The sequence below is a fragment of the Hypanus sabinus genome, chromosome 30 (genome assembly GCF_030144855.1).
Source record: "Hypanus sabinus isolate sHypSab1 chromosome 30, sHypSab1.hap1, whole genome shotgun sequence".
Taxonomy (NCBI): domain Eukaryota; kingdom Metazoa; phylum Chordata; class Chondrichthyes; order Myliobatiformes; family Dasyatidae; genus Hypanus; species Hypanus sabinus.
This window is the reverse complement of record NC_082735.1, coordinates 38,235,422-38,253,032: the sequence shown is the minus strand read 5'-3', so window position 1 is coordinate 38,253,032 and position 17,611 is coordinate 38,235,422. Positions and strand designations below refer to the sequence as shown.

General features: G+C 40.9%; 1 protein-coding gene across 6 annotated transcripts in view; it reads right to left on the bottom strand.

The window, feature by feature from the left end:
* LOC132383590 (uncharacterized) overlaps positions 1-17,611 on the bottom strand; it is a 28,381-nt gene extending 10,770 nt beyond the window's left edge. For 2 of the 6 annotated variants that reach the window (XM_059954740.1, XM_059954745.1), the window contains exons 1-3: positions 16,737-16,862; positions 11,415-11,549; positions 5,106-5,276 (exon numbers count right to left, since the gene is read on the bottom strand). In XM_059954740.1, the coding sequence (XP_059810723.1) occupies positions 5,106-5,236 (131 nt within the window). In that variant the 5' untranslated portion in view covers positions 5,237-5,276; positions 11,415-11,549; positions 16,737-16,862. Of the gene's footprint in view, positions 1-5,105; positions 5,277-11,414; positions 11,550-13,524; positions 16,417-16,499; positions 16,625-16,736; positions 16,863-16,884; positions 17,002-17,339 lie in introns of those variants that run through there. The other 4 variants (XR_009508735.1, XM_059954743.1, XM_059954744.1 and 1 more) reach the window with 4 other exon arrangements.

Below are 17,611 nucleotides of genomic sequence, written 5' to 3'. Positions count from 1 at the left end.
GCCCTGACTATTCAAGAACCTGTGCCCTAAATATACCCAATGACTTGGCCTCCACAGCCGCCTGTGGCAACGAGTTCCACAGATTCACCATTCTCTGGCTAAAGAAATTCCTCATCTCCGTTCTAAATGGGTGTTCATTAATTCTGTGGATTATATCACATGGGAGAGTCATGTGATGTAATCCACAGGAATACATCCAGAGGTGAGATGCTCCAATCTATGACAAGGTGGAGCAGAAAAATAATGGAATTCAAATGGCCTCAATAACACTGGCCAAATCTACTGCAAGAACCATGAATTTTTGTGGTGGAAAACAGACACTACTCTAACTTTCCATGATCAATTAACCAAACATGTACTTCCTATCTGCTTTTAAAATGGGAGGCTTACAGCAGGTCAACTAAAGAAGTCACACTCTGCTGGTCAATCACAAGCAGACCAAGAGCCAGGGAAATCCGTGAGATTGTCACTGTGACAATTAGTGGTCTATATAGTTCTGGACCATGTCCTAAAAAGCACTGAAAGAGGTACAGAGGATTTTCTTGGGTAAACTCACAAAGCGGAGGTGGGAGCAATTGAAGTTCTGAACAAACTTCTGTTTCTTCGCTCTTGCTAAGAGGTTTGAGGAAAAGCAATCTTTCAAGGTTTCAGAAGGCTTTGCTGGAGAAGATGTACACTGTTTCCACTTATAGGGGGCCCACAAATGCAAAACTGAATCATATAGTGAACTTGGAAGAGCTTCCAAACCTAGAGAGAGGTGGAGCATTTGGAAGTTGCTAGATCTAACCGGCAGGATTAATGCATTTAAAATGACACCAAGCCAACATTTAATTGCTCATGCCTAGTTGCCATTGAGAAGGTGGTGGTGAAACACTACAGTTCTTGAGGTGTGGGTATATGTTCAGGAGAGAATTCCAAGATTTTGACCCAGCGATGGAAAAGGAACAGCGAAGTATTTCCAAGTCAAGATGGTACAATTGGAGGGCAATTTCCAAGTGATGGTGTTCTCATGCTTTTGCTGTCCTGGTTCTTCTAGCTGGTGGAAGCCGTAGTTTTGGAAGGTGCAGACTAAGAACTTCTGAGAACTGTAACACATCTGCGGACGGTACCAAATTGCTGATACCCTCATTGTGGTTGAGTGAGTGAATGGTTGTGGATGGGGGTCTATCAACCAGACTGATACATCCTCTATGATTGAATGGTTGTGGATGGGGGTCTATCAGCCAGACTGATACATCCTCTATGATTGAATGGTTGTGGTGAGTGTCTATCAACCAGACTGATACATCCTCTATGATTGAATGGTTGTGGATGGGGGTCTATCAACCAGACTGATACATCCTCTATGATTGAATGGTTGTGGATGGGGGTCTATCAACCAGACTGATACATCCTCTATGATTGAATGGTTGTGGATGGGGGTCTATCAACCAGACTGATACATCCTCTATGATTGAATGGTTGTGGTGAGGGTCTATCAACCAGACTGATACATTCTCTATGATTGAATGGTTGTGGATGGGGGTCTATCAGCCAGACTGATACATCCTCTATGATTGAATGGTTGTGGATGGGGGTCTATCAACCAGACTGATACATCCTCTATGATTGATTGGTTGTGGATGGGGGTCTATCAACCAGACTGATACATCCTCTATGATTGAATGGTTGTGAATGGGGGTCTATCAACCAGACTTCTAAACCCTCTACGGCGTCAAGCATCCTGTGTATTGTTGAAGTCGCTCTCATCCAGGCAACTGGAAAGTATTCCATCATACTCTGGACTTGTAGATGGTGGACTGGCTTTGAAGAGTTAGCAGATGAGTAACTTGCTATAGGATTATTCATTTCAGACCAGCTCTTGTAGCCATGTTTTGTAAGAGTGACATGGTAGTGTAGCAGTTGGCGCAGCGTTTTACAGCACCAGCTATCACTGATAGGGGTTCAATTCCCACCACTGCCTCTAAGGAGAATTTTCTATGACTGTGTGGGTTTCCTCCAGGTGGTCTGGTTTCCTCCCATATTCCAAAGACATACGGTCAGGATTAGTGAGTTGTGGACATGCTATGTTGGCATCAGAAGAGTGGTGGCACTTGCAAGCTGCCCATCACAATCCTCACTGATTTGACTTGATGCAAACAATGCATTTCACTGTATGATTCAATATACATATGACAAGTAAAACTAATATTTAATCTCTTTATCCTTATATGGCTACTGGTTTCCAGTCAAATGTACCCCCGGGATATTGATAATGGGAGATTTGGTAATGGGAATTCTTTTGAATGTCAGTGGCTGCATTTTTTCGTGATGGATATCGTGATGGTCATCAGGAACAGCGAAGTATTTCCAAGTCAAGATGGTACAATTGGAGGGCAATTTCCAAGTGATGGTGTTCTCATGCTTTTGCTGTCCTGGTTCTTCTAGCTGGTGGAAGCCGTAGTTTTGGAAGGTGCAGACTAAGAACTTCTGAGAACTGTAACACATCTGCGGACGGTACCAAATTGCTGATACCCTCATTGTGGTTGAGTGAGTGAATGGTTGTGGATGGGGGTCTATCAACCAGACTGATACATCCTCTATGATTGAATGGTTGTGGATGGGGGTCTATCAACCAGACTGATACATCCTCTATGATTGAATGGTTGTGGATGGGGGTCTATCAACCAGACTCCTGATGACTCCTTTGTGGCGTGAATGTTACTTGCCACCCTTCTATCATTTTAGGTCTGGATTGATTGATTGATTTAGAAATATGGCACAGAGGAAGCCCTCCCAGCCCTTCGAGCCCCATCGCTCAGCAAGCCCTGACAACCAATTAAATTGCCAGGTACGTCTCTGGACTGTGGGAGGAATCCTGAAGACCCTTGCACTCCAAGGAACTCCTTACAGAGGACACTGGGGTTGAACTCTGAGCTCTAACACCCCAAGCTGCAGTCGGGTCGGGCTAACCGTTACACTACTGTGGTATACTATCCAGGGCTTGCTGCATCACAATCTGACATCACAGATGGTGCAGACATCAGTGAACATCTCTTCGTCTGACCTCACGAATGAACGAAGGTCGTGGATGAAGCAACTGAAGATGGTTGCGTGCCACAGCTTCACATCTCCCATGTTACAGCTTTGATGCTGAACTCAAATGCTGTCTGTGTGGAGTCTGCATGTTCTCCCCATGACCAAATGCATTCCCCAAATGATCTGGTTTCCTCTTGCATTATAAAATAGGGCTGATTTGGCAATGGAATATTACTGTGCTATAGGTGCCCATAGGAGAAATAGGGTTGGTAGTTATTGGACACGTAAGAAAGAATAGGCTATAAGGAAATAATTAAGGGAATGGGATTGCACAGGGGGCTAGTGTAGACTTGATGGTCAAATGGCCTTCATCCTTGTTAGAAGATATGTGAAACACAATTAGATGAGGATATTGAAGATGGAACAGCGCAATAGGTGTTTAAGGTCACAATAGGGATACAGAAAAGTATAGAACAGGAACAGGCCCTTTGGCCCATCTAGACCATGCCAAACCATTTAAACTGCCTAGTCCCATCCAACTGCACCCGGACTATAGTACCTATATCTAAACTTCTCTTAAACATTGCAGTCAAAATCACATGCACTGCTTGTGCAGGCAGCTCGTTCCACACTCTCACAACCCTCTGAGTGAAGAAGTTTCCTGTCATGTTTCCCGTTAACTTTACACCTTTCACCCTTAACCCATGACCTCTAGTTATGGTCCCATCAAACCTCAGTGGTCAAAGCCTACTTGCATTTATTTTATCTATACCCCACATAACTTTGTATACCTCTGTCAAATCTCCCCTCGATCTTCTACATTCCAAAGAATAAAATCCTAACAAACAATTGTTTTAAAAAGAATTGATTGAACAAAGGAAAGTTGCAAGGTAGTGATTGAGTTCGACTAAGCAAAGAGGGAGACAAAAGAATGAAGAACTGAGAAGATGATGCTGCTTTGGGCTTAGCTATTTTTTACCCATTTATAAGCTATTTCCTTATAAATAGCTTATAAGGAAACAAGCTATTTCCTTATACCCAGAAAATTCCATTGAAGCTTACAGATACGAGTAAACCAAAGAGAAAACCAGAACAGAGAAACTTTCCACAATTACACTTTCTATAACCACTAGAAACTTGCAGTTATTTGTATATATAAAATAACTACTTAAAATAGCAGTTATTTAATAGCAATACTTACCCTATTCAAAGGTTTCAAAGGTATGTTTAATATCAGAGAAATGTATACAATATACATCCTGAAATGCTTTTTCTTCACAAACATCCATGAAAACAGAGGAGTGCCCCAAAGAATGAATGGCAGTTAAACGTTAGAACCCCAAAGCCCCCCAGCTCCCCCTCCCACAGGTAAGCAGCAGCAAAGCAATGATGCCCCCCCACCAGCAAAAAGCATCAGCAACCCCCCCCACACCAAGCACTCAAGTGTGTAGCAAGCATCAATAAAGACACAGACTGAAATAAATAAAAATAAAGACAGCACCCTGAAAAGGAAAACACCATCTAGTCAGTGTGACAGTGAGGTTTTCAATAGTTTGCTATTCACAAATTGACCACATTATTTTCTATGTCATACTGTAGCACTGACAATTTTTAGAAAATTACTTCATTGTCTATGACCTGCTTTGGGATGATCTACGCAATTAATAAGGTTATGTTCTACAGTACCAGTGACCCCAGTTCAATTCCTCAGTTGTGTGTAAGGAGCTTGTACATTTTTCCCATGACTACATGGCTTTCCTCTGGGTGCTCTGGTTTCCTCCCACATTCCAAAGGCAAATGAGTTAGCATTAGTGAGTTATTGGCATGATATGTTAGTGCGAAGTGCATGCGACAATTGTGGGCTGCCCCCAGCACATTCCTGGACTGTGCTGGTCATTGACACAAATGACACATTTCACTCTCTGTTTTGATGTTTCAATATACATTTGACAATCTAAACTAATCTTCGAAAGGTAACCTTAAGATATGAGACCACAATTCTTAGTGTTGAAATTAAGATGCACACTCATGCAGACAAGAGAGAAAAAGACTGTAAATCCTAGTTCCAACAGACTGAAAGTTTGTACCTCCTGCAGAATGCACATATGATCAAGACTGGGATGAGAAGCAGTGGCAGAAGAACCGACGCAGCCAGGAACAACTGAGGAAGCTGCAGAGGGCCGGCTGCATACATCACACCATGCGGATCTGGAGCCATCACGATGCCCGGCACCGGCGCTGCCCAATCGCACAGAAACCTGAGAAAACAAACACATCATTACGTATTGTGGAAGTTGCAGTGAGGTAAGGGTTAATGGCAGTATTCAGGCGCGGATAGCCAAACCCAGACATGGGAGAACTTTGAAGTGAGACCACATGCGTACTGCAGACAGATAGATTAGAATGACTGAGTGTAGTCAACCTGGAAGAACATAGCTTTCCTTTACGCTGTAGGGGGTGCCACAGACAGATGAGATAAGAATAATGAAAGGATGTGATATACACCCAACAAATAAAGGACAATTGCTTTACCAAATTGAAACTGTCACTGGTTGTTTCAATTGACTTTCACACCTCTATTGTGAATGTCGATTGATCTTGCAAGTAAGGAATTTTATTACCTACAAAGATTGTATCATCCCAAGTCAGAAACAGCAGTGGTTTCACTATCATGGCCTCCCTCACAACAAAATGCTGTGGATCAACAAGCAGATTGCTGGAGGAACTCAACAGAGTGAGCAGCATCTGTAGGAGAAAAGGAATTATTAATGTTCATCTCAAAACCTTGTATCAGGACAATTCCTTTCATCCACACAGATGCTGCTTGACCTGCACAGCTCCTTCAGTTGACTGTGTGTAGCACTGGGAGCCTCTTGTGTCTTCAAAATGTTGACGGTTACCATGGACCAGCTATTGATTTACTATAATGAAAGGAACAAGCTGTTCTATGGAAGTAACTTGCCTTTTGAGTCATCCAACATCTGCAATTCAAATATCTGTATGGTATAAGTCAAGAATTTGATAAGAGTATTTATCCACTCTAACAACATTCAAGAAACTCAACACTATTTAGAAATGTCCTGCACTCTTGATTCTCCTTAACCATTCACTGCTTTACTTCCCTCATCACCAAAATTTTCCCACAACCCATGGACTCACTTTCAAGGACTCTACATCTCATGTTCTCAATACCCATTGATATTTATCTATTATTAACTTTTCTTTTTTTCCTTTCTGTATTTGCACAGTTTGCTGTCTTTCGTACATTGTTTGCCGGGGGGGGGGGTGGTCTTCATTGATTCTTTTGTTCATTCCTTCATTATGTACCGTGTAGTGTGACATGGATGATCATAGACTTTCCATGATTGTTCTTGGCAAATTTTTCTACAGAAGTGGTTTGCCATTGCCTTCTTCTGGGCAGTGTCTTTACAAGACAGGTAACTCCAGCCATTATCAATACTCTTCAGAGACTCTGCCTGGCATCAGTGGCCACATGACCAGGACCTGTGATATGTACCAGCAAGTCACTCGACGATCTACAACCTGCTCCCATGGCTTCATGTGATCCTGATCAGGGTGTGAAGCAGGTGCTACACCTTGCCCAAGGGTGCCCTGCAGCCTCGCAGAGGGAAGGAGAGCCTTGCACCTCCTTTGGTAGAGATGGATCTTCACCCTGCCACCTTAGTCTGTTGTGTTTCTTCTATTTTCAGTCAATGTCCACAAAAAAATGAATAAGTTGGCTGACGACAAAGCAAACAAATTTTAACTGCAGCCGTGTCTCCATTCTACCATTATTTCATTTGCTCTGAATTAATTGAGAACATTGCAACTTATTGAAAGATGTAACAGAAACTGCAAGTCCTTTTTAAAAGTTTTTCAGATCCCTTCAAACATCCTACATTTAACCTCCTGAGAATAAACAGCAGGTACAGTGAATTCCAGTTAATTGAGACACATCAGGACAGGTACATTTCAGCTCCGTGAAGCTGCTGCAACAATTGGCTAAAGTTTCATGGGAATAATTAAAAAGGTATAAAAAAGGGAAAACTACCATTTAACTGAGTAACAAAATATTTAAATGTACTTAAATGAAATGCAAAACAAATTAGAACATTATCAATGCTCCTACAGTACTATAAAACTGTGTATTAGTTCCTAGTAGTTATTGACAGAGGAATCATGCTGCTGCGTTATTTTGATTGACTATAAATCAACAAAATCAGCTCAGACATTTCCTGTAAATGAAGAAAATCAGCACAGACACCTAGTGCACATACTGGACTGCCTTTGTACAAAGCTTTTGATGAACGCATCCTGCAAATCTTCATTTTTATTGTAACATTCAAGAAGATTATCAATACATTAAAATCCTTCATAGTTCCTAAGTTGTTAAAGTAGAGAAATCATTTCAATTTCACTCCTAGCTAATTCTGACATCTCCAAGCCTGAATGTCTGAAACTGCAGTGAGCTAAACAGTTCTGAATTGACTCACTGCTTATTTCTAACTAGCTACCAGTGGAAAAAAAATGCTGTTTATTAAACACAAGCACTTACAACTATACAACCATAAGACTCTAAGATATTGGAGCAGAATTAGGCCACTTGACCCATCAAGTCTGCTGCACCATTTCACCATGGCTGATCCATACCCGTCTTAGCCCGAATCGCCTGTCTTCATCCCGTATCTTTCATGCCCTGACTAATCAAAAATGTATCAACCTCTGCCTTAAGTATACCCAGTGACTTGGCCCCCATAGCTACCTGTGGCAATGAGTTACACAGATTGTTGACTCTCTGGCTAAAGAGATTCCTCCTCACCTCCACTCACTATTTAAAAATTGTTTGCTCTAAGCACAGGGTAGTGTTTAACAGCTTTCATCTGATGTTACAGTCCTAATTAAGTGCCATGCTGTCCCAAATAAATGAGGGGAACCCTGGCTATTTTCACAATTAGTATTTGTTCTTTAAGTGTTGACCCAAATAATCGGCTACCCTGATTAACCAATAGCCCAATTAATTGGAATCCACTATATTACAAAATAATTCTACTGATGGGTCCTTACACCAGAGTTTGTAATATTTCCCAGCAATGATAAATACCGGTAGGTAATAATGAGCAGTGTCACTCATGGTGAATTTTGTTTGTCACCTACAGTATCTCACTCAAAACAAGCGATCTAAACATTAGTGCCATTTAATGAGCAGCAAACATAAGATGATTATTTTGGAGGAAATGAATAAAATGAATTTTATTAGTTCTGCACTGTTGGATATTTCCTCCTATTTTCAAGTCTGAAAATGTTTTCCTGCTAAATCAACAAAGAAATGAGGAAAATGTCAAGTTTCACTAATATTTAAACAACTTCTATGTAGCTTCCAGGTCATTGCATTCAGCTGGGCTCCTTCATAAGCTGGATGGATACAAAGTTTTTGCACGAATGTCAGCAGGAAACTCATTAAACAGGTTCTTTTTTGCCAGGATTCATCTCGATGCTGAAAAGTTTTCCAAAGATGCTTAAGGGTTTCTACAACTTATTCCCAGCTTTTCTCACCCCATCACTGAACTCACTTTCAAGGATTCTTCATCTTCATTTTCTTCTCAGAAGATGATCTTCTTTCCCAGTGGTGTGTAGACCATTGATGAACTTCTGTCTCCATCATTCTGTTGATGGTATGTTTGGAGTTTAAATGTTTCTGTAATCTGTTATCGATATTTACAGTATTCTTGGTTTATTTGTTATTGTTATTTCTTTCTTTTTGTATTTGCACAGTTTGTTGTCTTCCATGCATTGGTTGTTCGTCCATCCTGCTAGGTGAGGCTTTTCATTGATTCAATTGTGTTTCTTCAATTTACTGTGATGGCCACAATAAAATGTATCTCAGGGTTGTATTGGTGACATACATGTACTTTATTAGTAAATTTATTTTGAACGTTGTAACTTCTAGGAGATCACCACAGACTTGTGGAAAGACATTATGTCAAACTGTGTACAAGGAAAAAAAATACCATTTGTTTACTTATTTATAGTTTGCAGGATTTGTTCTTTAGGTTCGGCCAGCATGTGTTTGTCCAGGGAAAGACAGCGTGACGTATTACCCAGTTACGAATCCAAACCACAGAATATCAGACAGTACACCGTATGCAATTAAGTGATTGAACTTTACAAATCTTAATCTGACTATAGGGTAAGTGAAGAAAATAAAAAAGAAAAGGAGCCCATTTTAATGAAACAGTCTAAAGCGATGTTGGGCTCATGGTTCCATCCATTCATTCCCCATCGACCTCCTCCTCCGAGCATCACTGACCGTCAGACCCTCACTCCGAGTCCACTCCGTCCGCTGGTCTACCAACTCGTTCCATTCCCATCTTCTTTCTTTATCGCTCACTGACAAAAGACCGCAAAATCCCTGCTCCCAGCCCCACAAGAAAGAACAACATGCCTCTCACTGGATGGAACACAATCCAAACCCCCGTTATTTCTAGTCATAACCCAAACATTGCTGCTACAGAGAAACCATTACATTAACAGTAAAACGTTATAGCACATTACACACACATTGAGTGTTTGTTGTATGTAGGTCTTTATTGTATGGAGTTATTTTAATGAGTTTTATTGGGTTTCTTTGGTGGCTGCCTGCAAGACGACAAATCTCAAAGTTGTATATGGTACATACTCTGATAGTAAATGTACTTTGAAATTAATTATTGCGGTCAAATGGACACAGTCAACACAATACAGATGAAATCAATCAATTGCAAAAATCAGTCAAATGTGTGCTGATATATGAACTGGTGTTTGGACTTTATAGCAGAGAATAATTTTGCTGGCTGGTGGACTCTGATTAGTACCAGTTATTCCCAATGTGAGAACCTACATTCAGAAGGGCATTACTTACAGGAATGGCAGAAGATCACTAGACCCTTGTGTCTGCTTATGCTAATATCATCCATCTCTACTTCACAAGAAACTCTTTTTATTTTCCACCATTTCCTGAAAGATCCAACATCCCATTGTAGGTGACCAGAAATTTCCTCCACTTAAAACTTTAGGAGAGCAACCTTTGGTCTATGTTATAAAATATGCTCCTTAGGCAACAGCAGTGTTCCCTTAATGTTGTCATAGCCGGAGGAGGTAGTGGGAATAAGCTCCCACTGTCAGTTAAATGCTCCCAATGGCATGAGGCTCAAATAGCCTCTGACAACCAAGTCCAGCTCCTGACCTTCATGTGCGGCTTAGCTACAAAGCCCGGCGGAGCTGTTCCTACTGACAAGAGAAGGGGAAAATGTTGGTTGCTGGGGCTCATCGGCCGTGTTTGTCAGTTCACCTTGGAGAAGGAAAACTCTCATTTCAAACCTTCGCTGCTTTGTAGCTATACCTACTCATGGGGAAGGCTTCGGGCATAAACTTTGAGGAAAAAATCCAGAGCTGGAGTCCCTGAAGCAGTCCAATGTTGAGTTAAATGTTGACTGGCAACTGCTGCAAAGCTGCTGATGCCAGATTGTATCGGTCCATGCTGTCCCTTTGGATTCATCAGCTGCGTGGAGAGGGGAGAGCCTGCTGCAGGGGCAACAGCTTGCTTTCCATATTGTACTGCCCTGGTTTGTGTAGACAGTTAGGATGCAACATCCAAGGTCGAACCCGATCAACAGAGCTCCCTTAAAGGCAAGAGCACCATCTTTCTCTCAGCAAATGTCTAATCATGATCCAGATGGCTCATAATGGCCTGATCAGACCTGTTCCTATATTGTAACACCATGACTCTGCTGACATCATTTTCTGTCAGAGTACTCATCCGTGCCTCTGTTATCTTTGGAGATAATTGTTCCAATTTATTTCTGGATGATGTTTCTTATTCTACCCTCTGTAATCTTGGTGTCATGGAAAACCTGCTGCCCTAGTCCAAACTCAAACCTGTTCAGAATCAGGTTTAATATAACAGGAATACGTTATGAAATTTGTTGTTATGTGGCATCAGTACATTGCAATAAATAATAAAAAAATTATAATAAGTTACATTCAATACATAAAAATAAAAACTTACAATAAATTACAGCATCAAGTGTGTGTGTGTGTGTGTATAGTAAGTAGTGAGGCAGTGTTCATAGGTTCATTGTCCATTCAGAAATCTGACGGCAGAGGGGCAAAGAAGCTATTTCTAGATCATTGAGTGTGAGCCTTCACTGCCTCCTCCTGATGGCAGCGATGAGAGAGGGCATGACCTAGGTGATGAGGGTCCGTAATGATGGAGGCCCCCTTTTTGAGGCATCGCTCCTGGGGGTTGAGGAGGCTGCAGCCCGTGATGAAGGCAGCTGTGTTTACAACTTACTGCGATCCTGTAATGTGCCCCTCCCAACTCCGCTTTAAAGGACCTGTTGCATGTTTGAAATTCTCACCTTCTCCGATTCTGGGCTCAGCCTTCCTGGGTTCTGGTAACTAAGATCTGCTGTTCAGTCAGACGACCCCTCATGAACTCATGAGGTCTCAGTACATCAATACCGTATTCCTTTACTGCTTTCCCTCCTCCATCCCTGGGAGAGAAAGAAAAAAAAGAATAAAAAGCAGAGTGAAAACTGCTGAAAAATTCCTCTTCAACCCTCTTAGGTTACTGAAATCAATCCAATAGATTGCACCAACCATGTTTATGTGATATTAACTTTTTGTTTCAAATTCCAAGTAACTTCATTATTAAAGTACATATAAATCACCATATTCAACAGCTCTGAGATTTGTTTTCTTGTGAATTCACAGTAAATACAAGAAACACAATATAATAAATGAAAGATCTCACCCAACATGATGGACAAACAATTAACGTGCAAAAGACAACAAACTGCAAATACAAAAAGGAAGAGGGAAAGAAATAATAATGATTAAATATGCAATAAATATTGAGAACATGGGATGAAGTGTCCTTAGGTTGTGGAGACAGTGATAAGGTGAGAGAAGTTGAGTGAATTTATTCCCCTGGTACAAGAGCCTGATGGCAGAGGCTCTTTTTTCAACCAAGAACCAGTTTAAACGTCATCGGAAGACGTGCAGATAATTAGCTTCTTCGGCATTAGTACACAATAGATTGCAGAGGCACATTGCTGCCTGGGGAGAGAAGGGTTAACACCCAGCCTACTTATGCTCTTGTGCAACATAAATGAATGCTATTTTTTTCCCAGCTGGTCAAGTTCAATTAATCTAAAAGCCAGTTACACAGTCCATTCCTTTTATTATTTTATAAGCACTGTAATTCTTTCCTGATCTTAATCCAAACCAATGAGAGGTCCAAGGATTGCAGTAAACCACATGCAGTGAGATCGTACAAAGAGCAGTCAGGGGCCAACTTAGCCTTTCTTTTGGTGGTGTTACTCAAGGGAAAAATGCTGACTGGAGTATGTATTGAGTATACAATATCCAAAGTCTACTGGAATACTCAGAAAAACAATATGAAATGTCATTTGGACCATAAGACATTGGACAGAATTAGGCCATTTGGCCCATTGAGTCTGCTCTGCCATTTCATCATGGCTGATTCATTTCCCTCTTAACCCCAATCTTTTGCCCTCACCCCATAACCTTTCACACCTTGACTAATTAAGAACCTATCAAACTCTGCCTTAAATGCACCCTGCAATTTGGCCTCAAGAGCTACCCGTGGCAACAAATTCCACAGATTTATCATGCCCTGGCTAAAGTAATCCCTCCTCATCTCTGTTCTAAATGGATGACCCTCTATTTTGAGGTTGTGTCCTCTGGCCTAGACTCCCCCAGCAAAGGAAACATCCTCTTCATATCCACTCTATCCATGTTTTTTTAACATTTGATAGTTTTCAATTAGATTCTCCCCTCGTTCTTCTTAAACCCAGTGAGTACAGGTCCAGAGGCTTCAATCGCTGCTCATAAAATCCTTTCATCCCAGAATTATCCATGTGCACCTCTCTGAACCCTCTCCAATGTCAGCAAATCCTTTCTTAGAAACGGGGCCCAAAACTATTCAAAATAACCCAAGCGAGGCCTCAGCATTTCATCCTTGCTTTTATATTCTAATCCTACCAAAATGAATGCTAATGTTGTATTTGCCTTCTTCATCACCAGTTCCGTTTGCAAGTTAACCTTTAGGGAATCCTGCACAAAGACTCCCCAATCCCTTTGCACCTTGGATTTCTGAATGTTTTCCCTGTTTAAAGCTGCTAGATGCAATGGTATGCCAGAGTTTCACTGTGGACCAGTAAAATAGCGTTAGTTCATGTACATCTATTTTGCAGTGAAATTACTTTCCACTTGTCATTCAAGGCACAGTTACTCATTATAATGTAGAAAGGGTTAAATCAAACATATGGACTCTGTTACTCATGAAGAATTAATAAGATTCAAAAGGTGTAAATTGAGGTTTAAAGGCCAGCATTCCAGCCTTGTTAAACATTAGTTAAAATCACTGGGGCATAAACTGAGTTACATCAATGTTCAAAGTATTAAAATCATTTCTGAAGCTATTGACATTTACTGGGATACAACCTTGTGAGAGCTGATTCAATTCCTTTCAGGATCTCACTCAATGGGCTCTGTGTCCATTGCAAAATCAAAACCATGGAAAGAATAAAAGCTCTTTCATTTCTTTGAAGAAGGTACAGAAGCCTCAAGTCCCCACCAGGTTCAGGAACTATTATTACCCCTCAACCATCAGGCTCCTGGACCCAGAGGGAATAACTTCACTCACTGAACAGATTCCACAACCTATGGTCTCACTTTTAAGGATTCTACAATTTACATTTATTGTTTCTTTTTTTATTTGCACAGTTTGTTGTCTTTTGCTCATTGGCTATTTGTCCATCCTGTTGGGGGTGGTCATTCATTGATTCTATCATGTTTCTTGGATTTACTATGAATGCCCACAGAAAATGAATCTTAGTGTTGTATATTGTGACATACATGTACTTCAATAATAAGTTTACTTTGAGCTTTGAGCCAATCCTTTCATTCCAACAGGGAATAACTGATTTATATAGCAGTACCCATTGACCTCCTTTTGGTGCTTCTCGTTCAATAGCCCTACACCACCACAAACATCAGTTCCTCAATTCATAAGAGCAAATCACAGTGCCATTTCTCCAGATCGTTCACAAGTGATGACAATTGAAAAATGTTTCATTGAGTCGAAAGTGCTTTCAAATGTCTTGAGGGTTCTTAAAGATGATAAATAAATCCACTTTGTACTTTCTTTTATTGCTATTGCAATAGATAATCATTTTAACCTATTTCACCCGGTGGACAGTTGAATCAGACCCAAGCTTTTTTTTTCTCCTTAACTTTTCCCACTTGAATTTTGTGTGCTTGCATATTTTGTTCTTGTGCTTCAGCAGCAGATAAATTATACATCATGTTTGATGGGAAATGATGGAATCGGGAAATTAAACTCTTTGGGGTGGAAATTCAGCTTCAGTTGGATCTGGTACTCCACATGTAGCGTAGAAGTTAACACGACACTTTACAGTACCAGCGACTAGGGTTCTATTCCCACTGCTGCCTGTAAGGAGCATGTACATTCTCCCTGTGACTGCGTGGGTTTCCTCCCACAGTCCAAAGATGTCCCAGTTGGTAGATTAATTGGTCACTGTAAATTGTACAGTGATTAGGCTTGGGTTAAATCAGGGGATTGCTGGGTGGTGCAGCTTGGAGGGACAGAAGGGCTTTCCTCCCCCACACTGTATCTCAATGAATGAACAATAAATAAATACTTTGGATATCTGCTTCTATTCTTCACCGTTTCCACTGCCACATACAATTCCTACATTAGCAGAAATAAAGTAGTTCCTCTAATTACTCAGAATCAGGTTTAACATCACCAGCATACGTCATGAATTCTGTTGTTTTACAGCAGCAGTACAATGCATACATAACATTAAAAAACTGAAAACTAGTGCCAAAAAAAGGAAAAAATGTAGTGAGGAGGTGTTCATGGTTTCAATATCTATTTACAAATTGGATGACAGAGGGGAAGAAGCTGTTCCTGAATCATTGAATGTGTGGCTTCAGCCTCCTGTACCTCCTTCCTGATGGTCACAATGAGAAGAGGGCATGTCCTTGGTGATGGTGTCCTTAATGATGGATGCAGCCCTTTTGAGGCATCGCTCCTTGAAGATGTCCTGGATGCGGGGGAGGCTAGTGTCCATGATGGAGCTGACTCCAATACAAAGGATGTACGAAGAAGATTATATCTCTTCGATGGAGACTTTCACTCAACAATTTCATCACAGATCCTTACCGCAAGAGACTAACCTTCTGACACTGCAAAATGTCCTCGGACAATGCGATGCTCCCACTATTTCCCCTCAATGACAGTGCAGTATTCTCTTAGATCTGTACCCTAACAGTACAGCACTACCTCTGTACTGAATGTCTATCATTGCTGCTTGCCTTCAGTACCAATCTTCTGTCAAAGCAATCTTTCCTCAATTTTGAACCAACAACTCATCACTGTCTTAATAAAGTCCTATAACATCCTCCATTTCTGATCCTGCGTTAGTACCGCAGAGTGAGCCAACATCTGTTGACTGGCGAATATTTTGCAATCTTTGAGCAGGAACCAAGTTTTAAATCAGTGAGCTTTCTGAGGTTGAGTGTTTTGTAGATCAACTCTTGTACATTGTCCATGCAATATCAAAGAATTAGCACAGTCTGTCACAACCGCGGAACGACTACAGAGTCTGGGCCCACTCGCAGACGGGCCTCTGAAAGAAGATGCCTATCACACACAGGAGAATACATACTTTTCAGCTAATTGGGGTTTCTTTGTAATTGTATTTAACTACCTTCCTTTTGTTTCATTCTTGTCAAGTTTGGATTGAAGGATAGTGACAATGCCCTTCTTACCTTGGTCCACATACCGGGAAAGAAGAATAGTGATTTAGATAGATGTTGTTAAAGCAGTGGTATTAATTTAGTTCTAGGTTACTGCTTTTGAGCTGCAGTGACAGTTTTAGCTTTTAATTAACTTGGGAGTTTTTAAATTAGTGGTCCTGTTGGCCTGGCGCTTATTATTTCCCTCTGTTCTATACAATTTTTATTAAAACTCAGTGAACTCTTCTGTGATTTCGAGCACTGGATTCTGAGCTAGCATTCCGCCGCAGTGCAGAGAGGGCGTGGCACTATCTGAGGTGCTGTACATCCCTTGGACTACGCTCAAAATTCAGAGTCCCTTTGGACAAACTGGAAGATTTTAAAGGCAAATTTTTAAAGTGAATGATTCAACTTTCAATCAATTAAACCCATTTTCCGGTCATTATCTCCTTGCTGTTCCTCAAATTTCAAATTAAATTATCAAAGTGCATATATGTCACCACATACAAACCTAAGATTCATTTTCTTGCAGGCATTCACAGTGAACACAAAGAAACAAGACAATCGATGGAGAACTGCACAAATAACCAATGCACAAATACAAACAGAAAACAATCCAAATTAACAACAATAAATAAATAAGTAATAAATACTGAGAACATGAGATGAACAGTCCTTGTTGGGGTGAGTGTAGTTGTCTCCCCTGGTTCAAGAGCCTGATGGTTTGGGTAATAACCAGTCTGCCCAGACTGTCTTTCATAGATTAGACCATTCAGTCAAATATTTCACCATAACAAAGCTGTGTGAATGCAATCCCTTCTCCCCTTCTTTCATTCATTGATTACAATTAATATTTCATTCCAAACACAGCAATAATTTATTAAACTCACCTTGGCCTTTGTGAGCAATGTTTAACTTCACTCTGCACAGAATACCTGTCCACCCTGCCTTTCACTGCTTCAAACCAGAACAGAACACTAACCCAAAACCGGAATCAGCAGCTTATATATTGGAGGGAGGGGGCACCAGTTCACGCACCTTTGGTAAAAAATTCAGATCAGGCAGAAGTCCACAAGGCAAGAATGATGTTTTACTTCTGGTATCTTTTCAAACCCTAGGGAACCAGCAATAAATCCTCTCTGTGGGAGTCAATAAGGAACAAGGAAAAGGAACTTTTTATTGCTATTTATAGTTACTGACTACAGAGAGGGAAAACCTTGGGTGGCAGGGTACATTAATTAATGTGTTTCACAGAAGTATGTGAGGGTGGAGCAGTTAGCTACATATCTTAACCAAACACTGGCTTCAAGTGTTAGATAACATCCCTAATCTCCAGCATCCACTGCTACTAGATTGAGAGTTTATTGAGAATTGCGACTAGTCACTAACTCTAAATCCATTTAAAATTATCTAAAAGTGAATGCTTTCCGCCCAAGATTATATGACAATGATCAGTTTGGTATCTTTGATAAATCATCACCAGGGTAGCTTACCAGTTCGCGTGACGTTATTTCTGCTCAGGACGTTTTGGAGTTAAGGAGTCTCTGCACGTCCTCTGCGTGGAATACGTGGCTTTTCCCCGAAGGTTCATAGGTTATTGTAAATTATCCCGCGATTAGGTCAGGATTAAAATCGGGCTTTTCGGGTGCTGCTGGAAGGACCTACTCCACACTGTATCACTATAGAAATAAAGAGTGATAGGCTGCTCGATTCCGAAGGACAGGTGGAAACGCAAACGTCTTTTTTTCACCTGGAGATACAGCAC